Source organism: Zosterops lateralis (assembly GCF_965231275.1).
Source record: "Zosterops lateralis genome assembly, contig: HAP1_HAP1_SCAFFOLD_285, whole genome shotgun sequence".
In the NCBI taxonomy this organism is placed as follows: domain Eukaryota; kingdom Metazoa; phylum Chordata; class Aves; order Passeriformes; family Zosteropidae; genus Zosterops; species Zosterops lateralis.
The window spans coordinates 1-25,015 of NW_028154413.1; the positions used below are offsets into that span (position 1 = coordinate 1).

General features: G+C 52.3%; 1 protein-coding gene across 1 annotated transcript; it reads left to right on the forward strand.

Annotated features, from left to right (window-relative positions):
* The first annotated feature begins 17,539 nt into the window (after window positions 1-17,539).
* On the forward strand, window positions 17,540-23,129 carry LOC310923763 (class I histocompatibility antigen, F10 alpha chain-like). The gene is made up of 8 exons (XM_083885696.1): window positions 17,540-17,634; window positions 20,411-20,674; window positions 21,075-21,350; window positions 21,568-21,840; window positions 21,922-22,029; window positions 22,127-22,162; window positions 22,282-22,314; window positions 22,848-23,129. The coding sequence occupies exons 1-8, from the start codon at window positions 17,559-17,561 to the stop codon at window positions 22,859-22,861; spliced, it is 1,080 nt and encodes a 359-aa protein (XP_083741822.1). The 5' UTR covers window positions 17,540-17,558; the 3' UTR covers window positions 22,862-23,129.
* The last annotated feature ends 1,886 nt before the right edge of the window (window positions 23,130-25,015 follow it).

Here is a 25,015-nt window from a genome sequence, read left to right on the forward strand (position 1 = left end):
GGGAAGAGGTTTCAGACCAGCTCTGATCTCCTCAAACATCAGAGGATTCACACAGAGGAGAGGCCCTTCCGCTGCCCCGACTGTGGGAAGGGCTTCAAGCGCAACTCACACCTCATCAGACACCGGCGCATCCACACCGGGGAGAGGCCCTACGAGTGTCCTGAGTGTGGAAAGGGCTTCTCCACGAGCTCTCAGTTGACCAGACATCAACAGAGGTGCCATAAGGGAAGCCCTGCGAGTGCCCCGAGTGCGGGAAGAGCTTCGTGCGCTGCTCCAGCTCCATCCCCCATGGGAGGATCGGCGTTGGATGATCCCCAGTGACCCCGTTGGGCAGAGCCCTGGTGATCCGTGGTCCTGGTGATCCGTGTTGGGAAGACACCTGGCTGGGGGGGCTGCACTGGTTCCTGTCTCCCTGTGGGCACCTGGATGAATGCAGGGGCAGCAATATCCATGGGGATGTAAACTGACATCAGGAATTCATTGGGGAGAGTGGATTTGTTGTCTTTCAACCCAAAAAAATTCTTCTGAGTTCAGTCACATCTTCTGATGGCATCAAGCAACACTGGATGGTCTTGAGGTCTTTTCCAAACTCAGTCATTCCATTCCAATTTTCTCTGGCCCAAGGACTTCTTCTGCAGCCAAATGGTGATGGATTGGGGAAAGACCAAGATTTTGGAGACAGTGGGGTGGAAACCCCTCTGAAAAAGCTTCTTCCCTCCCACTCAAGCACGTGGATCCTCACCCAGCACAGACATAGGAATCCTTTTCTTTTGGCCTTGATTTGCTTTTCATTTCTTTTCATCCTTTCAGAACACCTGAAACTGGGGTAAAAATAAAGGCATTGAACTAAGACATGGGTGGGGATATGGGGGGACACAGACATGGGGACACGTGGACGTGGATGGGGACGTGGCCATTCATGGGGATGTGGGAGGACAGGGGCATGGACGGAGATATGGGGACAATGACAGGGATGGGAATGGGGTGGGGAGACAGCCACGGGTGAGGACAGGGTGGGACATGGCCAGTGACATGTGGGGACATGGCCATGGCCGGTGCCATGGGGGGAACTTGCAGGGGCTGTGGGGGATGCTGGGTTTGAGGGAGTTGAGGGTTCCTGGGAGGGTCTTGGGGCTTGCTGGGGGCTTTGGGGACCCCAGGCCCAGCGGCTCTGGCTGTGCTGGGAGACCCTGGGGGAGGTTCTGGGGCAGCTGCTCAAGGAGCTCCTGACCTGGACCCCCATCTGGGCATTGGGCTCCTGGAAAGGAATGAACGTCCTTGTCCCCAGGAGCGAAATCCCAGCAGCCCCAGGGTGTCGTGGGCAGCTGAGAGGCCACAACAGGGAAGGGAAAGGCAGACAGAGCTGTCTCCCCTAACAACTTCACCCCAAAATTCCCCAAAGTCAGGAATTCCTCTCAGGAAAATGCTGCCAGGAGGTGCCTGAATTAAGGGAAAGGGGAGATGGGACCCCCAGACTGAGCAGGAGGAGCCTGGGACACCTAAAACCCAGTATGGGGGAGAGGGATGGGGATTGAGGGGCAGTGTGAAAGGGGTGGAAGAGCAGGGTAAGAGAGGGGTGTGGGACCCCAAAAGAGTGAGGGAGGGGGCTGGGACCTCCAGATTTCATTGGGAGGGGTCCCACTCCTCCTTTCTAGTCCCCAGAGGCAGGGAAGGTTGGGCTGGGGCAGTGCCCCCCATGCACCCTGTCCTCAAATTTCCCTGATGGCTTAGAGGAGTCCTGGTGCCTTTTGGGGTTCACTGGGTGTCGTGTTGGGGTTCAGGTGTCTCCCAAGGAGTCCCCTGAATGGGGTGACACAGGGGGGACACACGGGGTTCCCCACTGTTGATCCATCTGGGGGCCTGTTCTGCTCTCTTCCCCCAGTCACAGTCCCCCTGCAGGGTCCCCCCAAGTCCCTCCCCAGAGCCCCCCAATAAACGAACCTGGTGTGAGCTGGGAAGCTTTATTGGGAACACTGGGAGCAGCCGGGCGGGGACAGAGTGACAGCAGGGCTGGGGGGACACACGACCCCCCCAAAATCATCTCGTGGATGGAGCGGGGGGTCCCGGTCGGGCCCGAGGCCACGGGGAGGGGCTGCGGCCGCCGGCGGCTCAGGAGCTCTGTGGGCAGAGAAAAGGGGGTGACACCGGGCTGGGGGGCCCCGGGGGGGCACACACGCTCTGGGGGACGGGGGACACGACCCCCGGGACCCCCCCTCACCTTCTTGCACAGGCAGAGGCCCAGCCTCAGTGCCAGGAAGACGAAGCCCAACACGAAGCCCCCGATCCCCGTCAGCATCTTGGGGGGTGCGGGGGCAGCTTTCGGGGGCGGGGGGGCGCAGGATCCGGGAAACAGTGGCGGCTGCCGGGAAGGGACTGGGACGGAATGTGACAGGCTGGGATGGACTGGGACAGACTGGAACACCAGGATATACCAGGGCTGGGACCCAGCGGGACCAGAATTGGGGCACAAGGGATCATACGGGATTTATTTGGACCACACTGAGGACTACTGGGAACATGCTGAGGGCAACTTGGTGCTGTTGGCATATACTGGGCATGATTGGGATCATATTGGGAGTGACTGGAATCATACTGGGAGTGACTGGAACTGTAGCAGTGGTGAAAGGGCGCAGTTGGAAAGATGCAGGGGGCAGCTGGGGTCATACTGGGATTGTACTGGGACTGACAAGGTCACACTTGGAGTGACTGGAATAATACTGGGAGGATCTGGAGTGACTGGCATCATATTGGGAATGACAGGGATCAAACCAGACTCATACTGGGAGTGTCTGGAAGTTATTGGGATCATACTGGGGGTGACTGGACTCATTTTGGGATCATGCTTGGTGCAGCTGGGACCACAATGGGGCCAAATGACATCCTAGAGGGAGTGACTGGGAGTGAGTGGGTTCATACTGGAAGTGTCTGGGGCCATACTGGACTCCTACTGGGAGGGATTGAGAGTGAAAGGAACCATACAGGGCATGACTGGGAGGAGCTGGGACCATGTTGGGGACAACTGGGACCTTATTGGAAGTGACTGGGACCATAAAAGCTTGAATGGAGTTTCTATCCTGAGACATTCCCGGGGTGCAGTGGCAGCTCCACATCCCCAGCCTGGGGGGTCAGAGCAGGGGAACCTCTGGCAGCACCTTCAGGGCACAGCCGAGGGCTGGGGGATCCTCCCCCACTTCATTTTCTCTCCCCAGTTCAGATCATCCCCTCCCATTCAAATCCCCTCCATTCACATTTTCTCCCCACAATTTGAGTTTCCTTGCCCCAATTAAACTTTTCTCCCCAATTAGGCTCTGAGTCCCCTCCCCATCCCCGGCTTCTTCCAGGTTTCTGGAAGCTTTCCTGCAGAAAACTCTTCCTTTTGGGGCGATGGCTGAGGGTCCCCTCGGGGTCCACCCCCTTTCCAGTCCCTTTTTCCAGCTCTTTTCCTCAGCTGACCCAAACCTGTGGATTTTGGGGGGCGGGAGGGGTCGCTCTGCTCGGGGGTCTCGGAGGTGCCGCCAGGGAGGCCCCGAGGTCCCAGCGCGGTTCCCTCCGGCCCCTTGGAGCATTTGGAATCTCCAAGTCTCAGCCCTGGCTGTCCGTGGGATTCAATCCCCCTGCAGGGTTTTCCCCCAGAGCGGGTTTATTTCCAGAGGGGTTTGTGGTTTCCCTTGGAGCCGGGGCCTGACGGCACCGGAGCGGCCGCGGGTGCCGGGGCAGGAAGGGCTGTGGGACGGCTCCTCCTGCAAACCTCCGGGAGGGGGACAAGGGCTGGGGGGAAATAGACAATAAACAGAGAGACATTGCTGCAGAAGGGCCTCATATTGCCTAAACTAAAGTGTCCAGTACCGAGTAACACCTTGAGGTTATGGAAATCCCAGAGCCCAAGTTGGATTCCCCCGTTTGAAGCTGAAGGAGGAGTTCCACTTGTGACTCGGCTCCATAATGACGAATGTGAAAATTCACCACAATTCCCGGTTCCCTCCCTCCTCTGCCCAGCGGTGCAGGGAGAAGGGATGGGAGTTACGGTCAGTTTGTGCCGCTGCTTCCCCCTTTAGGGACAGGAAGCCTTGCCCTGCTCCGGCGTGGGATCTGTCCATGGGGTCAGACCCTGCCCTGTCCAGCGGGGTCCCTCCCCAGCCGTGCGGTCACTCCTCGGCCCGGCCCTGAGGCGCGGGGCAGTCCCGGGGCAGCCGCGCTGCGGCCCCGTCAGCGGCACCGCCGGTTCGTGCCGGGCAGGAGCGGCAGAAGGAGCCGGGCGGCGGCGGGGGCTCAATCCCGCCCGGAGGAAGAAGAGGAAGAGGAAGGAGCCGGGGCCGCCTGCGGTGTCCGATCCCCGGGGAGCAGCGGGGAGGCCTCGGGGAGCGGCGGCGGGCGGGGCCCTGTTGGAGCCGCCCCGAGGGGTTTGTGCCGCCCCGGGTCCCTGGAGGAGTCGCTCGGCGAGACGGGCGAGGTGGGAATGAAAGAAGAGGCTAAAATGCAGAGAAGAGATTAAAATGCAGTCAAAGAGCTGCACCAAGGGCATCTCCCCCGCTCGTGTCTGAAGCAGCTGCACCGAAGCACAGGCAGGGAGTGAATACAATAAAATAGAAAATAGAGTAAAATAGAGTAAAAAAACTACACCGGGGGGTCCCTGGTGCCCGGTGTCACTGAAGAGCCGCTCTGTGGGATGGACACTGCCGGGTGTGAGCAGAAGGGCAGCGCCGAGGCGGGTGCAAGGTGTGAATAGAATTGAACATGGAGAATAGAATAAAATACAAGAAAAGAACCGCACCGAGGGTTCTGCGCCGCCCGTGTCACGGAAGAACTGCACCGAGAGTGGCGAGAAGCAGCGGCAGTAGAGAATAGAATAAAAAATAACAGAAACCGCACTGGCAGTGGCCACTCCCCAACACTAAAAGAGCAGAACCGAGGGCTGGTCGGGGCAGCACCGAGGGGTCTTGCGGCGGTGCGTGTCCTCCAACGCTCGGCCAGCCCCAACACGCCCCCACAGGATCTATAGTCAGTGGGATCTTGGCTGCCCACCAGCCCTGCCATGTTGCGATGGTAGAGGAAGAAAGACGGGACCCTCAAAGGCTTAACTAGAACTTAGGTTTATTGGGCAGGAGGGAGGGAGCCCTCACCCGAAGACCAGTGCCTCAGAGAGACCCTGAATCTCAAGGGGGAGAGGGTTTTATACAGTGGGTGGAACTCAGGGTGGGTAGACATACAACCAACGGGGTATAACTGGGGAGTGTCTCCTGACATAACATGCATTGGCATCAATCAATGAACAGGAGGTAGGAGGGGAAAGCTTGCAACCCAGCCAGTCCCCAGAGATCTCCCATCGAAGCTTCTGGACCTGGGGGACAGGTCCTTGTTGGAGTCCAGGGCATCCCTCTGGGCGCCCTGGGAAGTCACAGACCTCGGTAGAGAGGCCTGGGACCCGAAAATGAGGGTCTGGGGTCTGTGCAGGGGGGTTTGCCTGGCACAGAGCCCAGGAAGACACAGGCTTTGATTTTGGTCCATGAGAAAAACATCTAACAGAGAAGAATTGCAAGTCACAAAGGTGTGACAGAGAGTGGTGTAGTTATCACTGTGCAGAAGATTTTGTAGTTTTGGGTTTTTAGAATGTAGATGCAAAGGGACAAGATGGAGATTTTAGGGCGGTGCCCTGGGTTCTTCTTCTTCTCCCTTGGCATCCATTGTCTGCAGTGACGTGGGCACAAAGTAGTTTCAGTGGATTGGATCAAAGTAGACATGACCCTGTTAGTGCAGGTGATAGACATTGGCATAGAATTGTAAACAATGGGTACGTAGTGATCCGTATAAGAGGCAGTGACCTCCCATCACAGGGGGAGTCACCTCGTGTCCAGGCTGCTGAGAACACCTTGGCCGGACACACAGAATTGTAAGATAAGAACTAATAAACAACGCGAGAAATCAGAAAACCAAGACCTTGAGACTCCTCATCATTCTCGTGCCGAACACCGAGCACCGAGCTCAGCACAGAACACAGAGACACAGAGTCAGACAGCAGACCTAAATCCTTCAGGGGTCAAGAGGGAAAATCACTCCCTTTGCGCCCACACGAACCACCAGCCAGCCTTGGAATCTCGGGTGAGAAACAACCAGATTAAACCCCGAGATTTGGCGTCCCTGGGTGGGCACAGGTGTGGGCAGAATCGGTGCTTTCCAGTGGACACAGCAAGACCTCTGAAGGAAGGAAGACAAGCTGAGAAGACAGGGGAAGAAATCTCTAACCAGAGATGACAGCTGATTGCAAATTCACCTCGGACGGACGAGTTCCAAGGGCCCAGGACTCGTCTCCTGAAATCTGCAGGTCGGTGATCAGGAAACCTCCGAACTGAATTTGAGAACACCTGCACTGCATTCTTCGATTTTGGTAAGACAGCTGAATTTAGAACACGGGAGGAGGGAACTCTTAAGGGAAAAACCTTCTCCGTGCAGCAGCAGTGTAGCGGGGAGGGAGGAAAGGAACACCTCACCCGCTGGCCTGCAGCCAGCACCGGGTTTGTCTGTGGCCAGCAGCGAGCAGCGGGTTCTTTTGCTGGCCGGCAGCCAGGCAGGTCCTGTCGTCTGTTATCAGCAGACGGGTCTCACACACCTCTTACAGGAGGTGGGGAAGGGGAGAGCCATCAGCCTCCCCTGGGATTTAATAGGAAAGGAGAGATACCAGCACCCTCAGGATTACCGCAGGGAGGTCAAAAAACCCTCGAGACAGGAGAGTCAGCAGGTCTCCTTGAGTTTAGCACAGAAAAGCCAACAACTTTCTCTGGGTTTGCCACAGTCCTCAGGAATTCAGTCCCGGAAATTCGTCTCGGGAAAGTCAAAACTTCTAATCCATCCCGAGATAAGGACATGCTTGTTTTGGAGGCGTGTTCCGTGAGCACGGGACACTTGCCGCAGCAGTGGGGGAGGGAGAAGTGAGACAAAGTGCATCCAGGAGTCTTTTCAGCCCCCTCAGACACAGCGCGTTCAGACACAGCCTGAAAGTTTTCCACTGCCCTTTCCCCTTCAGCGCAGGGACAGACAGAGAGAGGGGGGAAGGGGGAGTGGAGGAGACACCGGGAAAACAGGGAAAACAAGCCCAGATGGCGTCAGTGGTGAGAGATAACACTGCGGCGTGTGCGCGCGAAAGCGATCGCGATGGGGGCGGCCGGGGAGTGCCCCGTGTCGGGACAGCGCGGGGGCGGCGCGGGCGGAGCAGGGCCTGTGTCCCGGACAGGAGCCGGGACAGGCAGAGAGAGCACCGAGCTGGAAACTACAAACCCCAGAAAGCCTTGCGGTTAGCGCATGCGCAGTGGCAGAGCCAAGATGGACGGCGCAAGTGCAAAGCGGGAAACTACAAATCCCAGAAGGCCTTGCGGCAGGCAGAGAGCGAGTGGGATGCAGCTGGAGCAGTGGGATCGCTCCAGGCGGGACAAACCCCGACAGAGAGCGAGACGCGGGCAGCGCCGGGGCGGCACAGGCAGTGCCGAGGCAGGCGGTGCCAGCGCAGGCAGGACCGGGGCAGGCAAAGGCAGAGCAAGCAGGGAGGAGGCGTGGCCAGGGCGGAGAGTTTCTCCAAGGCGCCACCCCCTCAGAGCGAGCGCTGCGAGCCTGACCCCGCCCACAAGCGGCACTTTGACATTGTCAGTCCAGTTCCCGCAGGTTTTCCTTTCAGCAAAAGGTAGCCAAGTTTCCCTTGAATCCACTGCACACACCCTTTCTTCATTTATCCTTCGGCTACATGCTGGGTTTACCCTTTTCTTGGAGTTTTAAGTTCTCCACTCCTCATCCAGGAGAGGGAGGGGTTTTCTTAGGCAGGGCTGCACAGGGATTATGTGCTGCACAAGAGTTTTAAGGTCTCCACTCCTCATCCAGGACAGGGAGGGACGCCTGAGATGACAGAAACCCTCGGGTTTAGGAGGGGCTGCATTCAGGCAAAATAATAATAATTCAATTAAAGTTACAGGTTTTCTGAATTCAGAAGCAGAGATCCGGAAATCATTGGATGTTTGCAAAGCAGCTCATGATCAGGAGCAAAAGACTTATTGTCATGACATGGAAAAGGATTTTTGATTATAGTGTTGATGTATTTGGATCCAAGTTGATTTGTGTTTTAGTATTGTATTGACATTAGAAGGGATTTCTATGTGGTTTTAAGTTTAAACCTTGTTAAGTATAAGCTTAAGATTTGTTAAGTAAGTAAAGTTGAATTTAAGATAAGGATTGGTAAAGTTTAAGTGATAGATTTATATTCTATAAATTTAAAGTTTTATTGTATGTAGATTTTAAATGTATTTTATTTTAAGCTAAATAAGTTTTAAGATAAGTTTTAAGATAATAAGTTAAGTATATTAAGTTATAAGATAGATAAGATAAATAAGAGAATAAGTTTTAAGAGAATAAGTTAAGTTTTAAGTTAAGTAAGTTAAAGTTAAGATAATAAATAAGTTAAAATAATAAGGTAATAAGTAAGATAAGTTGGTAAAATAAGATAAGTTTAAGATAATAAGTTTTAAGTAATAAGTACTGTGAATTGTATCATGATACATTTCAAAATTCTTCTTTATGTTCTTTAGTTGCTTAAGCATTACATAATTGTTGTTGTTAAGAGCTCTGTTCTGAAAATGTATTAAAGGATATTACTCTAGATAAGGCCAGGGTTTTGGCAACACTTTGGCTTTAACTAGAGGAGAGATGTGTTCATCAACAAGCATAGATGTTGCATTTGAAACTTCCTGATAGATTTCAGGTTTTAACAAGAGTTGTGCATTTTCCATCAAAGTACAGTTTTAACTGACCTATGGCAAAGAAGTAGCTTTTGTTTCTGCAGATACAGAACACAAGTGAATTTCTGCAAAGAGTGTGGAAATCATGTCAAGCACAGAAGCTCTGACGGCTTCAGGAGTGGAGAGGAAAGCAGGCCAATGTGAACCAGTGTCAAGACTGCAGACATCTTTCATTCTGCGTGCAAGGACTTATGGCTTGGGTTTTCTTTTCATTCTGTATTGTATGAATTTGTCAGATGGTTCAGAATCAATTCACAAGAGCACAGAGAGGTTGGGAAATGGAGTGAACAAACTCAGAGAAGAAACCGGATCACGGATGAATGGCATGTTTGATTTCTTCAACCTTTCACGGTTGTGGAAGAAAATTTTGAAAAAAATTGTATGTATTTTATTGAGACTTGTAATTCTTCTCATGATCAAGTCGTGTTTGCTTTAATGCATATGGCAAGCCATGGACAGAGCAGCCAAAGAGGTGTTTTTTGTGAAAACAAAGGGGGGAGATGTTGGAGTCCAGGGCATCCCTCTGGGTGCCCTGGGAAGTCACAGACCTCGGTAGAGAGGCCTGGGACCCGAAAAAGAGGGTCTGGGGTCTGTGCAGGGGGGGTTGCCTGGCACAGAGCCCAGGAAGACACAGTCTTTGATTCTGGTCCATGTGAAAATCATCTAACACAGAGAAGAATTGCAAGTCACAAAGGTGTTACTGAGAGTAGTGTAGTGATCACTGTGCAGAAGATTTTGTAGTTTTGGGTTTTTAGAATGTAGATGCAAAGGGACAAGATGGTGGTTTTAGGGCAGTGCCCTGGGTTCTTCTTCTTCTCCCTTGGCATCCATTGTCTGCAGTGACGTGGGCACAAAGTAGTTTCAGTGGATTGGATCAGAGTAGACATGACCCTGTTAGTGCAGGCGATAGACATTGGCACAGAATTGTAAACAATGGGTACGTAGTTATCTGTATAAGAGGCAGTGACCTCCCATCACAGGGGGAGTCACATCGTGTCCAGGCTGCTGAGAACACCTTGGCCGGACACAGAGAATTGTAAGATAACAACTAATAAACAACGCGAGAAACCAGAAAACCAAGACCTTGAGACTCCTCATCATTCTCTCTCTGAACACCGAGCACCGAGCTCAGCACAGAACACAGAGACACAGAGTCAGACAGCAGATCCTAAATCCTTCAGAGGTCAAGAGGGAAAATCACTCCCTTCGCGCCCACACGAACCACCAGCCAGCCTTGGAATCTCGGGTGAGAAACAACCAGATTAAACCCCGAGATTTGGCGTCCCTGGGTGGGCACAGGTGTGGGCAGAATCGGTGCTTTCCAGTGGACACAGCAAGACCTCTGAAGGAAGGAAGACAAGCTGAGAAGACAGGGGAAGAAATCTCTAACCAGAGACGGCAGCTGATTGCAAATTCACCTCGGACGGACGAGTTCCAAGGGCCCAGGACTCGTCTCCTGAAATCTGCAGGTCGGTGATCAGGAAACCTCCGAACTGAATTTGAGAACACCTGCACTGCATTCTTCGATTTTGGTAAGACAGCTGAATTTAGAACACGGGAGGAGGGAACTCTAAGGGAAAAACCTTCTCCGTGCAGCAGCAGTGTAGCGGGGAGGGAGGAAAGGAACACCTCACCCGCTGGCCTGCAGCCAGCACCGGGTTTGTCTGTGGCCAGCAGCAGCAGCGGGTTCTTTTGCTGGCCGGCAGCCAGGCAGGTCCTGTCTGTTATCAGCAGACGGGTCTCACACACCTCTTACAGGAGGTGGGGAAGGGGAGAGCCATCAGCCTCCCCTGGGATTTAATAGGAAAGGAGAGATACCAGCACCCTCAGGATTACCGCAGGGAGGTCAAAAAACCCTCGAGACAGGAGAGTCAGCAGGTCTCCTTGAGTTTAGCACAGAAAAGCCAACAACTTTCTCTGGGTTTGCCACAGTCCTCAGGAATTCAGTCCCGGAAATTCGTCTCGGGAAAGTCAAAACTTCTAATCCATCCCGAGATAAGGACATGCTTGTTTTGGAGGCGTGTTCCGTGAGCACGGGACACTTGCCGCAGCAGTGGGGGAGGGAGAAGTGAGACAAAGTGCATCCAGGAGTCTTTTCAGCCCCCCTCAGACACAGCGCGTTCAGACACAGCCTGAAAGTTTTCCACTGCCCTTTCCCCTTCAGCGCAGGGACAGACAGAGAGAGGGGGGAAGGGGGAGTGGAGGAGACACCGGGAAAACAAGGAAAACAAGCCCAGATCGCGTCAGTGGTGAGAGATAACACTGCGGCGTGTGCGCCCGAAAGCGATCGCGATGGGGGCGGCCGGGGAGTGCCCCGTGTCGGGACAGCGCGGGCTGCGGGGGCGGCGCGGGCGGAGCAGGGCCTGTGTCCCGGACAGGAGCCGGGACAGGCAGAGAGAGCACCGAGCTGGAAACTACAAACCCCAGAAAGCCTTGCGGTTGGTGCATGCGCAGTGGCAGAGCCAAGATGGACGGCGCAAGTGCAAAGCGGGAAACTACAAATCCCAGAAGGCCTTGCGGCAGGCAGAGAGAGGGTGGGCCGCAGCTGGAGCAGTGGGATCGCTCCAGGCGGGACAAACCCCGACAGAGAGCGAGACGCGGGCAGCGCCGGGGCGGCACAGGCAGTGCCGAGGCAGGCGGTGCCAGCGCAGGCAGGACCGGGGCAGGCAAAGGCAGAGCAAGCAGGGAGGAGGCGTGGCCAGGGCGGAGAGTTTCTCCAAGGCGCCACCCCCTCAGAGCGAGCGCTGTGAGCCTGACCCCGCCCACAAGCGGCACTTTGACATTGTCAGTCCAGTTCCCGCAGGTTTTCCTTTCAGCAAAAGGTAGCCAAGTTTCCCTTGAATCCACTGCACACACCCTTTCTTCATTTATCCTTCGGCTACATGCTGGGTTTACCCTTTTCTTGGACTTTTAAGGTCTCCACTCCTCATCCAGGAGAGGGAGGGCTTTTCTTAGGCAGGGCTGCACAGGGATCATGTGCTGCACAAGAGTTTTAAGGTCTCCACTCCTCATCCAGGAAAGGGAGGGACGCCTGAGATGACAGAAACCCTCGGGTTTAGGAGGGGCTGCATTCAGGCAAAATAATAATTCAATTAAAGTTACAGGTTTTCTGAATTCAGAAGCAGAGATCCGGAAATCATTGGATGTTTGCAAAGCAGCTGCATGATCAGGAGCAAAAGACTTATTGTCATGACATGGAAAAGGATTTTTGATTATAGTGTTGATGTATTTGGATCCAAGTTGATTTGTGTTTTAGTATTGTATTGACATTAGAAGTCATTTCTATGTGGTTTTAAGTTTAAGATTTATTAAGTAAGTAAAGTTGAATTTAAGATAAGGATTGATAAAGTTTGTGATAGATTTATATTTTATAAATTTAAAGTTTTATTGTATGTAGATTTTAAATCTATTTTATATTAAGCTAAATAAGTTTTAAGATAAGTTTTAAGATAATAAGTTTTAAGTTAAGTAAGTTAAAGTTAAGATAAATAAGTTAAAATAATAAGGTAATAAGTAAGATTAGTTGGTAAAATAAGATAAGTTTAAGATAACAAGTTTTAAGTAATAAGTACTGTGAATTGTATCATGATACATTTCAAAATTCTTCTTTATGTTCTTTAGTTGTTTAAGCATTTCATAATTGTTGTTGTTAAGAGCTTCGTTCCAAAAATGTATTAAAGGATATCACTCTAGATAAGGCCAGGGTTTTGGCCACACCTTGACTTTAACTAGAGGAGAGATGTGTCCATCAACAAGCACAGATGTTGCATGTGAAACTTTTCCTGATGGATTTCAGGTTTGAACAAGAGTTGTGCATTTTCCATCAAAGTACAGTTTTAACTGACCTATGGCAAAGAAGTAGCTTTTGTTTCTGCAGATACAGAACACAAGTGAGTTTCTGCAAAGAGTGTGGAAATCATGTCAGGCGAGGAAGCTCTGACGGCTTCAGGAGTGGAGAGGAAAGCAGGCCAATGTGAACCAGTGTCAAGACTGCAGACATCTTTCATTCTGCGTGCAAGGAGTTATGGCTTGGGTTTTCTTTTCATTCTGTATTGCATGAATTTGTCAGATGGCTCAGAATCAATTCATGAGAGCACAGAGAGGTTGGGAAATGGAGTGAACAAACTCTGAGAAGAAACCGGATCACGGATGAATGGCATGTTTGATTTCTTGAACCTTTCACGGTTGTGGAAGAAAATTTTGAAAACAATTGTATGTATTTTATTGAGACTTGTAATTCTTCTCATGATCGAGTCGTGTTTGCTTTAATGCATACGGCAAAGCAGCCAAAGAGGTGTTTTTTGTGAAAACAGAAGGGTGAGTTGTTGGAGTCCAGGGCATCCCTCTGGGCGCCCTGGGAAGTCACAGACCTCGGTAGAGAGGCCTGGGACCCGAAAAAGAGGGTCTGGGGTCTGTGCAGGGGGGTTTGCCTGGCACAGAGCCCAGGAAGACACAGGCTTTGATTTTGGTCCATGAGAAAAACATCCAACAGAGAGAAAAATTGCAAGTCACAAAGGTGTTACAGAGAGTAGTGTAGTTATCACTGTGCAGAAGATTTTGTAGTTTTGGGTTTTTAGAATGTAGATGCAAAGGGACAAGATGGTGGTTTTAGGGCGGTGCCCTGGGTTCTTCTTCTTCTCCCTTGGCATCCATTGTCTGCAGTGACGTGAGCACAAAGTAGTTTCAGTGGATTGGATCAAAGTAGACATGACCGTGTTAGTGCAGGTGATAGACATTGGCACAGAATTGTAAACAATGGGTACGTAGTTATCTGTATAAGAGATAGTGACCTCCCATCACAGGGGGAGTCACCTCGTGTCCAGGCTGCTGAGAACACCTTGGCCGGGCACACAGAATTGTAAGATAAGAACTAATAAACAACGCGAGAAACCAGAAAACCAAGACCTTGAGACTCCTCATCATTCTCGCTCTGAACACCGAGCACCGAGCTCAGCACAGAACACAGAGACACAGAGTCAGACAGCAGACCCGAAATCCTTCAGGGGTCAAGAGGGAAAATCACTCCCTTCGTGCCCACACGAACCACCAGCCAGCCTTGGAATCTCGGGTGAGAAACAACCAGATTAAACCCGAGAAGGGATGCAAAATGGACATAAAATGGACCCAGGATGATCCCAAAATGGAAGCAAAATGGACTAAGCATGGACCCAGGGTGGACCCATAATGAACCAAAAATGGACACAAAATTGATCCAAAATGGCTCCAACATGGATCCAGGATGGACCAAATTGGACTCAAAATGGAATCAGGATGGACCCAAGATGAACCTGAATTGGACCAAAATGGACCCACGATGGATGCAAAATGGATCCAGGATGCAACGAGGACCAATCTAAACAGACTTAAAATGGACCCAGGATGATCCCAAAATAGATCCAAAATGAACCAAAATGGATGCAAAATTGACCCAAATGGACCCAAATTTGCCCCAAAAGGGACCCAGGATGGACCCAAAATGGATTCAAGATGGACCGAGGATGGACCAAGGGCACACCCAAAATGGAGCCAGGATGGACCCAAAATAAATTCAAGATAGACCTAAAATTGTCCCTAGATGGACCCAAAATGGACCCAGAATGGACAAAAAATGGACCGAGAATGGACCCAGGATGGACCCAAAATTGTGCCAAGATGGACCCAAAATGGACCCAGGATAGACCTAGAATTGTTCCTAGATGGACCCAAGATAGAACCATTATGGACCCAAGATGGAACCAAACAAACCCAAAATGGACACAAAATTAACCCAAGAGGGTCACAAAATGGACCCTGCATGGCCCAAAATGGACCCAGGATGGACCCAAAATGGACCCAGGATTGACACAAGATACACCCAGGATGGACCCAGGATGGACCCAAAATGGACCCAGGATGCACCCAAGATGAACCAAAACAGACGTAAAATGGACCCAAACTTGACCAAAATGGATCCAAAATAGAACAAGGTTGGATGCAAAATGGATTCAGGATGGACCAAAATGGACTCAAGATGGACCCAGATTGGACCCAAAATGAACCCAGGATGGACGAAAAATAGACTCAAGATGGATGCAAAACGGACACAAGACGGACCCAGGACACATCTGAAATGGATGTAACGTAGACCCAAAAGGACCCCAATATGGACCCACAATGGACCCAGGGTAGACCTAAAAGGGACCCAGGATGGATCCAAAATGAACCCAAAATGGACCAAAATGGGCCCAAAATGGATCCAGAATGAACCAGGATTGACCAAAAATGGACCCCAAATGGATCCAAAATGGACCAAAATGAACCCAGGATGGACACAACATGGACCCGGCATGGACCCAAGATAAACCTAAATTGGATGAAAATGGACCCACGATGCACCCAGGATGGACTCAAAATGGACTCAGGATGGACCCAGGAAGAACTGAAACAAACCTAAAATGGACCCAAACTTGACCAAAATGGATCCAAAATGGAACAAGGCCGGACCCAAAATGAACTCAGGATGGACCAAAACTAGACCCAAGATAGACCCAGGATGGACCCAAAATGGAGGAAAATGTATCCAGGAGGGACTGAAAATGGATGCAAACTGGACCCAAAATAGACCCAAAATGTAACCAGGAGAGACACAAAATGGACCCAGGATGGGTCCAGCATAGCCCAAAGATCAACCCAAGATGGACCCAGGACACACCCAAAATGGACTCAAAATGGACCCAGGAGGGACCCAAAATTGTGCCAAGATGGACCAAAAAGGACCTGAAATGGACCAAAATGGACCCAGGATGGTCGCAAAATGGACCCAAGATGGACCAAAATGGACACAAAATTAACCCAGGAGGGACCCAAAATGGACACAAAATGGACTCAAAATTATCTCTAGATGGACCCAAAATGGACCTATGATTGACCCAAGATGGACCCAGGACACACCCAAAATGGATCCAGGGTGGACCCCAAATGGACTCATGATTGACCCAAGATGGATCCAGGATGGAACCAAAACTGTCCCCAGATGGACGCAAAATGGACCCAAGATGAATCCATGACTGAGCCAAGATGGACCAAGGATGGACCCAAAATGGACTCAGGGTGAACCCAGGATGAACCCACGATGAACTGAATAAGACCTAAAATGATCAAAAAGGATCCAAAATGGAATGAGGATAGACCCAAAATAGATGCAAAATGGACCCAAGAGAGACCTAAATGGATCCAAAATGGACCCAGGATAGACCAAAAATCAACCTGAAATGGACCCAAAATGGATCCAAAATATATCCAGGAGGGACCCAAAAAGGACATAAATTTGACCCAAAATGGACTTAGGATGGCCCCAGAATGAACCAAAAAGGGACCCAAAACAGACAAAAATGGATTGGAGATGGACCAAAATGAACCCAAAATGGACCCTGCATGGACCCAAAACGGACACAGGATGGATGCAAAATGGATTCAGGATGGACCAAAATGGACCCAAGCTGGACCCAGAATGGACCCAAAATGGACTCAGGATGGACCCAAATGGGACCAAGATGGAGCCAAATGGACCTAAATGGACCCAAAGCAGACCCAGAATGGATCCAAGATGGAGTCAGGATGGACCCAAAATGAGCCCAGCACTGATGGAAGAAGGACCTGAAAGGGACCCAGGATAGACCCAGAATGGACCTAAAATGGACCCAGGACTGACCCAAGATGAGCCCAAATTGGACCAAAATGGAACCAAAATGGACCCAGAATGGATCCAGGATGGACACAAGATGCAAAAAATTTGGACCAAAATGGACCTGGGATGAACCCAATGGATTCAATCTGGACCAAAATGGACTCAAGATGGACACAGGACGGACCCAGGGATGGACCCAAAATGGACCCAAGATGGCCCCAAGATGGACCCAAAATGCACTGAGATTTCAACTAACTTGGGCCTGGAAAGGGTCCAAAATAAACCCAGAATGCACCCAAAATGGATGCAGGATGGACCCAAGATGGACCCAGGATGGACCCAAGATGGATCCAAAATGGAACCAGGACTGACCCAAGACAGATCCAAAATGAACCCAAAATGAACCCAGAATGGACCCAAAATAAACCCACAAATGGTTTGTGGGTCCACAAAATGGACCCACATGAATCCAAAGGGGATGCAGGATGAACCCAAATGGACCCAAAATGGAACCAGAATGAACCCAAGATGGGCCCACAGTGGCCCCAAAATGGCCCCAGGATGGACCTAAAACTGTCCTAAGATGGACCAAAATGCACCCAGGGTGGACCCAAGATAGATCCAGGATGGACTCAAAATTGCCCCAAGATGGACCAAAACGGACACAAAATTGACCAAAACGGACCCCCCTGCTCCCACTTACCCGGCACCGGGACCCCCTGCAGCCCTTCCCGGGCATCCCGCCCTTCCCGGACCCCAGACCCGCCCTTTTCCTTCACCTTGGCACCCCCAGATCTCCCAGATTTCCGTGTCCCCCCCAGTTCGCCACTCCCGGCGCTTTTAAGAGGGGTCCCAGGTGTTTCTCAGAGGGTTCCGGGGGGGTCCAGCGCGGATCCAGAGGGATCCAGACGAATTCTCTGGGATTGCCCCGTGCGCTCCTCTCTGGGATTGTCCCGCCTCGGTCCCGCCACTTCTGCGCCCAACCTGCGAGACCGGGATCTGCCCAGCCACCGGTGACGTCACTAATACAGCGAATCACCATTGGCGAGCACGAAATAGCGGCGCCAATGGTGGGGCGGGAGGCGGCTCTGGGGGCGGGGCCGCAGCGGAGCAGCGCGATGGCTCCAGCGCTGGGTCTGGGGGCGCTCTTGGGGCTCCTGGGGCTCCTGGGGGACCCTGGGGGCGCAACGAGAGGTGAGTGGGAACCCCAAAACCGGGACCACCCTTAACGGCAATTCACGGGCACCGGGACGTCTCTGATCTTCCATTTCCGGGCACGGGAACCCCCCGAGCCCCATTTTGGGTCCTGTGACCCCCCTCCATCCCCTTCCCCAGCACCGGGACCCCCCTGTACCCCCTTATCCGGGACTGGGACCCCCCTGCACCCCCTTTTCGGGCATCCCGCTTTTCCCAGACCCCAGACCCGCCCTTTTCCTTGACCTTCGGACCCCCCAGATCCCCCAACTTTCCGTGTCCCCCCGTTTTCCGCTCCCGCCGCTTCCCAAACGGGGTCCCGGAGGGTCCCGGCCGTCCCAGGGGTCTCAGGGGGGTCTCAGGGGGATCCAGTGGGATCCAGATGAATTCCCTGGAATTCCCCCTTTGCCCCCGTCCCCTCCCCCAGCGCGTTCCCTCGGTCTCTTTCTCTTTCCCGTTGCCCCGGCTGCGCCTCCGGGATCCGCCCGCCTCTCCCAGCCCCAGACCCCCCTTTCCCTGACCCAGGGACCCCCTGGACCCCCATTCCCGCCTTTCCAGCTCCCAGACCCCACTTCCCTCAACACCGGGGACCCCCGGACCCCCCTTTTGTGGGCACAGGGACCCCCTGGATCCCCCATCCCGCCTCTCCCAGTCCCTTCCTTGAACCTTGGACCCTTCCCGGCTCTCCCGGTTCTGCTTCCTGACCCTTGGACGCCCCCAGACCCCCCAATCTCTGCATCCCCCCAGTTTTGCACCCTGTGCATGGGGGGTCCCAGGGGGCCTGGAGGGTCCCTGGGGGGTTGTGGAGGATCCCTGGGGGGATTCTGGGCCCTGGGACCCCCCTGAATTTCCATCCCTGGGCACTGGAATCCCCCTGCCCCCCCTTTTCCTGCACCAATCCTTCTCTGCACCTCGTTTCCCATCCTTCCTGGCTGCCCAAATCCCTAGACGCTCCTTTTCCTTTAGTCTGAGATCCCCCTGAACCCCTATTCCTGCTTTTCTCAGCTCTCAGTCCCCCCTTTCCTCTGCATCATGGACCCCCGACCCTCCTATTCTCGGATGTTCCCACCTTTTGACTCCTCTTTTCTTGGCACTGGGGACTCCTGGACCCCCTTTCCTGGGACTGGGGATCCCTTGGAACCCCCATGCCACCTCTCCCAGTCCCTGCATGTTGGGAAAGATGGGACAGGAAGGACTTATGAATATGACTGCATGGTAAGAAATACTGTAGATGTAAAACCTGAGTGAAATAGGAATGAAAGCCAGTTTCGAGATGTGAGCATGGCAGGCAGGAAGACAGTGATGAGCTGAAGACAGGAAAACAAGGGAACAAGTGCATAAGAAAGAAGTCTATAGAGTTTAAATTATAAAATGACATGGTAATGTAGTAGTTCTCATAGGCTGCATGCAAAGTTTGTAGGTTTTGTATCTCACGCCAGTTGGTCACTGTAAATTAGAATATTCAACACAAAAAGAGATATAATGTATTGTAACAAGAGGATCACTCTCTTCTCCTGGCTCTCCTACCCTCTTCTCTGGCCCTCTCACCCCTCTTCCCTTACTTCTCTTCTCTTAGCTCTCTTACCCTCTTGGCCCATCTCCTCTCCTCTCTCTCACCTCCCTTGCTCCTGTTTTCTCCCCACGTTTTTCCCCTGCTCCTGCCCCGTTTTTACCCCTTAGCTCTCTTCTATCTCTCTCTCCTCCCATTCTCTCTTTAGAGCTTTGCTCCAGCCCAGGCTGGTGGCTGGAAGCAGGCCCGCTTTACCCACGACCCTTGTAATAATAAAGTCACGTGTTTCTAGAACATCTCAGGTCTGCAAAGTTCCTTGTCCCTGCCATCCACGGAAGAATTTCTGCACCTGCACCTCCCCCTTCTCCTTCCATAACCCTGGAACCCCTGAGCCCCCATTCCTGGACACCGGGACCCCCCTACACGCCCTTTCCTGTCCATCCCACCTCTCCCAGCCCTGCAAACCCTTTCCTTGGCCCTGGGATCCCCAAACCCCTTCCCAGCTCTCCCCATTTCCCCTTTCATTGATCCATTGTAGTAGCATCCATGGACGGCAGGGACAAGGAACTCTGCCGAGCTGAGATATTCCAGAAACACGTGGCTTTATTACAAGGGTGGTGGGTAAAGAGGGCTTTGCCTTCAGCCACCAGCCTGGGCTGGAGGGAAGCCCCGAGAGAGAGAGGGGAGAGAGAGGGTAGAAGAGAGCTCAGGGGTAGAAGCGGGGGAAGAGAGCAAGCAAGAGAGTAGGGGAAAAGAGGGCGGAAAAAGCGTGGGGGAAAAGCAAGAGCAAGAGAGGGCAAGACAGCGTGGGGGAAAAAGCAGAAGCAAGAGAGAGAGGACCTTATTACAATACATTATCTCTATTTTTGTGTTGAATATTCTAATTCACAGTGACCAACCGGCGCAAGATACAAAACCTACAAACTTTGCATGCAGCCTATGAGAACTACTATATTACCACATCATTTTATATTCTAAACTCTAATGACTATTTTTCTTATCTGTTTTCTCCCTGATGCCTTGGCAGGTGGAAAGGCTACATTCCTGAGTCCTTTTGTTTTCCTGTCCTTCAACCCATCTCCAGCTGATCACCGTTTTCCTGCCTCCCATGCCTACATGTCAAAGCTGGCTTTCATTTCTATTTCATTCACAGGTTTTACATCTGCAGTATTTCTTGCCAGACAATCATATCCATAAGTTCTTCCTGTTCCATCTTTCCCAACAATCCATGACCTCTCAACCCCCCAAATCTCTGTGTCCCCCCAGTTCTCCACTCCCTGCATTACCTGGCTGTGGCAGTGTCAGAGCCCAGCCCGGAGATTCCCCAGTTCATGTCCATTGGGTTTGTGGATGGGATCCCCTTTGTGCGCTACGACAGCGAGCGGGGCCAGGCGGAGCCACTGACACAGTGGATGAAGGACGGAGCTGAACCGGGATACTGGGATAGCCAGACCAAGAAAGCTGAGAGGTGGCAGCACAGGAATGCCAGGAAACTGGAGATACTGCAGGACCGGTACAACCAGAGCAAGGGTGAATGGGGGGATCTGTGGGGCCTGGGCTGGGAAGTGTAGGGTTGGGCTGGGATCTCTGAGGCTGGGATTGGATCCATGGGGCTGGAATAGGATCTGTAGGTCTTGGGTGTGGATTCACAGGGCTCCAAGGGGCTGAGATGGGGATCCATTAGTATGGTATGGGATTTCTTTTGGTCCATGGGTTTGGGACATGGATTCATGGGCTGGGATGTGTGGGGCCAGGTTGGGATCCCTGGGGTTCCATCCCATGGGGTTGGGATATGCATCCATGGGGGTCCAAGGGGCTGGGATAAGGCTCTGTGGGTCTCCATTAGACTCTGGACCTCCATAGGGCTGGAATGGGGCTCTGTGGGGCTGGGACACAATTCCATGGGTCTCTGTGGGTACAATCCCCCCAGGTCTCCACACCATACAGTGGCTTTATGGCTGTGAACTCCTGTCCGACGGGAGTGTCCGTGGAGCCTTCCAGCATGGCTATGATGGGTGGGATTTCATCTCCCTTGATCTGGGATCCGGGAGATTTGTGGTGGCCGACGGCGCTGCTGAGATCACCAGGAGGCGCTGGGAACAGGACGGGACCGTGGCTGAGAGGTGGACAAATAACGTGAAGCACATCTGCCCTGAATGGCTCCAGAAATATGTCAAAAATGGGCAGAAGGAGCTGGAGCGCAAAGGTGGGTGGGAATTTGAATTTGGGGATGAAAGATTGCAGAACACAGTCATTCCTGTTGGAATTCCATGGGCAGATCTCTACCCTCATCCCGTTCCCATGGAACTCCATGGGCAGATCTCACCCCCATCCCAATCCAGTGGGAATTCCATGGGCAGATCCCACTGTTATCCCATTCCCATGGAATTCCATGGATGCATCTCACCGTTATCCCATTCCAAAGCCCCCTGATGTCCATGTGTCCGGAAAAGAGGAACACGGGACGCTGATCTTGTCCTGCCACGCCTACGGATTCTACCCCAAGACCATCGCAGTCAACTGGCTGAAGGGGGATGAAATGTGGGATCAGGAGACGGAGTGGGGCGGGATCGTTCCCAGCAGCGACGGCACCTTCCACACCTGGGCCAGGATCGAGGCGCTGCCGGAGGAGCGGGAGCAGTACCGGTGCCGGGTGGAGCATCCCGGAATGCTGGAGCCCGGGATCTTCGCTTGGGGTGAGGCTGGCAATGTGGGAATTATTGGGAATTCCCAAATGGGGGTTCCCCTTCCCCTCCTCACCATCCCGCATTTCCCAGAGCCGACATCTGGCGGGAATCTCACCGTGGTGGTCGCTGTGTCCATCATCGCTGCCATCCTCATCCTCACTGTCCTCATTGGATTCATTGTCTGGAAGCGCCAATCCGGTAACACACGGGATGGGGGTCGGGAAGGGGCACGGATCCACCCGGCACCGTTCAGGAATCCTGTGCCACTGACGCTGATCCCACTGTTTTTCCCCAGGGAGGAGGGACAGGGATGGATACAACATGGCAGCCGGTGAGTCCCAGTGGTGGATCCAGCTCTGGATCCCCTCTGTGCAGATCCCAGGATGGATCCTGGGGTTAATCCTGGTGTGTGATCTGTGCTGGAATCTCATGGATCTTCTCTTTCTGCAGGAAGAGATGTGGGAGCCAATGGCTCAACTGCAGGTGTGGAGCAGGATCAGGGTGGGATTCCAGAGGGAGACTGGGGCAGGATGGATGGACTGGGATCAGGGAGGGATTGTGGATCAGAGCAGGGGTCCAGAGCAGGATCAGATGGAATTGTAGAGTGGGATTGGGGCTGGATTCTGGAGCGGGATCTGGTGGGATGGATGGGGCAGGATTGGTGAAAGATGGATGGAGCAGGATCAGGGCTGGATTCTAGACAAGAATCAGGTGGGATGGAATGGAGCAGGACTGGGGCAGGAGGGACGGGGTGGAATCAGGTGGGATTCTGGATGAAGGCAGGATTCCAGTGTGGGATTAGTTGGGATAGATTGAGTGGGATCAGGTTGGGATTCCAGAGAGGGATTGGGACAGGATGGATGGGGTGCAATCAGTTGGGATGGATGGAGCAGGATTGAGGTGGGATCAGGTGGGATTCTGGAGCAGCTCCCGCTCTCCATGGCCTCCAGCCAGGTCCATCCTGTGGGATGGGGACAGGGACAGGATGACACCGTGACCCTCTCTCATCCCAGCAGGAATCACTGCCTGAGCAATCCATGGAGCTGGATCCAGCCCCTTCCTCTTCCCAGGAAAGCCAAGAGCTGCCGGCAGAGCTCATCCTGCTGCTCCCACCCACCCCACAGCTCTTGCTAATGAGTCAGTTTCCTGTTTTCCAATATTTTAAAGCCCAGATATTCCCAATGCAAGAGCCCTCTTGCAAATATTATGAAGCCATTCTAGGAGGTTTCAGGCCAACCCTCAGGCTTGATACATCTTCAGGGGGCTCATTAAATGCTGGCCAAGTGGTAGACTGTATCAGAAACTTTATGTACTTTGTGTTATGAAACTTGATGTTCTTCATGAATCTTTCTGTTAGAAGGCTTCCTGCACACTGCTGCTGATAAGATGCCGCCCCTTCTGCTGGGGCCATGGGGACTTTACTGGCTCGAGCTGTGACAACCTCTGCCTCCATGAGGCTGATTTACCCCTGCAATAAAGGACTTTGCTTTTACAACTGCCCGTCGCCATTGTCTTCAGTGAGGACACCCCAAAAACTCAACACACGATGACCCCAGTGACTGAGCATTGCCAAAGAGCCATCGAGGACATCCCAAGACTGCTGCGGGCACAGCGACGTCCCGTCATCGGGGCGGTGACACCATCGGGGACATGGCTGGTGTCACTTGTCCCCTCCCCACGTGGTATTTGAGACAAATTTGGGGAATTTTCTGGGAATTTTGACTGAAACTATCCCAAATCCTGATGAGAATTCTTAGGATGACGTCAATGGGGACACTTTGGGGCACTCAACGATGCTTAGAGACACTTGGGGACACTCAGAGACGTGGGGGCAGGGGGTGAATGAGCCCCCTTCAGTGCCTTGCAGGAGAGGAAGCCGACCCAGGTTATAAATTACAGTAGAAATGACAATATAAATTACAGTATAAATGACAACACAAATGACAACATAAATGACAAAATACTGGCTTTTGCATTCATGTATAGACTTTTGCATTCATGTATAGACTTTTGCATATTGTAATTGATCACAATGATTTTGATACAATACAATTTATAATTCCTTTCAGTTCCTTTTGATGAAACATAACCTATCAGTTTATGTGTGCACTGTATAGTCTACAGAAATGACATTGCAATAAATCAATTTTATGTCCTAGGCCTTAGCGAAATATTAAAACAGAGACTACATAATGCTGAAATGCTTTTATATTATAACTATTAGAACTAACTTTTATATTAAAACTAACTCAGAGAATGGTGTTGTCTCAGTTTGAAAGACAGGTGTTTGCCAGGGAAAGCCAGAGCCTCCCTTGGAATTGAGAAGCCAAACCCTCTTCCTCTGAATTATAATTTAATTCAAATTTAATTCACAATTTATAATTTGTAAATAAAGGGGCTCTTGGGCAGAGGTAAGTGGATAGGAATAACAGTTCTTTACTGGTGTGTATAACCAGGCAAACAAACAACACCAAGCACAGCATTAACAATAAACAGAAGCAGAACCCAGGAACAGCTTCCCTGAGCGCGGCACTTTCCCCTTTGGTGCAGTTCCGGGCACGGCCAGCAGGGGCGCTGGTGGCTCCCGGTGGGCGGGGCAGGTGCGATGATCCCCCCGCGGCTGCAGGGGGCGCTGTGGGGCGGGCTCGGGGAGCGCGCGGGAATGGCGGCTTTGTCCGAGCCGGGAAGGGATGGAAGGGATGGATCAGGAACTGCGGAGCTGTGGCTGAAGGGATGGAAGGGATGGATCAGGAACTGCGGAGCTGTGGCTGAAGGGATGGAAGGGATGGATCAGAAACTCCAGAGCTGTGGCTGAAGGGATGGAAGGGATGGATCAGGAACTCGAGCTGTGGCTGAAGATGCAGAAGGTCTCAGCAGGCAGGGGGTGCGAGCCCACAGTGTACAGAAAAGCCTCCAAGCAACCTGAAGAAGCAGCAATGGAGGGGCAGGGCTGGCCCAGCTCCAGCAGGACAGGAGGAGGTGAGCTCAGAATTCCTGGGCACACGAGCAGATGGTGGTAGATTTCCCAGGGCCAGACTTGGTGGTTACAGTGAACTCCTCCCTGCAGCAATCAGCAGCCTGGCTGTCCTCTCTCTGAAAACTGAGAGTAAGAGACGGTGTAGCTGCCCCAGCCCCCGTCCTTTTCCTGCCCCAACACTCGCAGAATCTTCCCCCTCAAGAGAAT

Coding starts and splice junctions, on each gene's coding strand:
- LOC310923763 (XM_083885696.1), top strand. CDS start 17,559: ATGGCTCCAGCGCTGGGTCTGGGGGCGCTCTTGGGGCTCCTGGGGCTC. Junction 20,675..21,074: donor CCGGTACAACCAGAGCAAGG/GTGAATGGGGGG, acceptor CAATCCCCCCAG/GTCTCCACACCATACAGTGG. Junction 22,163..22,281: donor TGGATACAACATGGCAGCCG/GTGAGTCCCAGT, acceptor CTCTTTCTGCAG/GAAGAGATGTGGGAGCCAAT.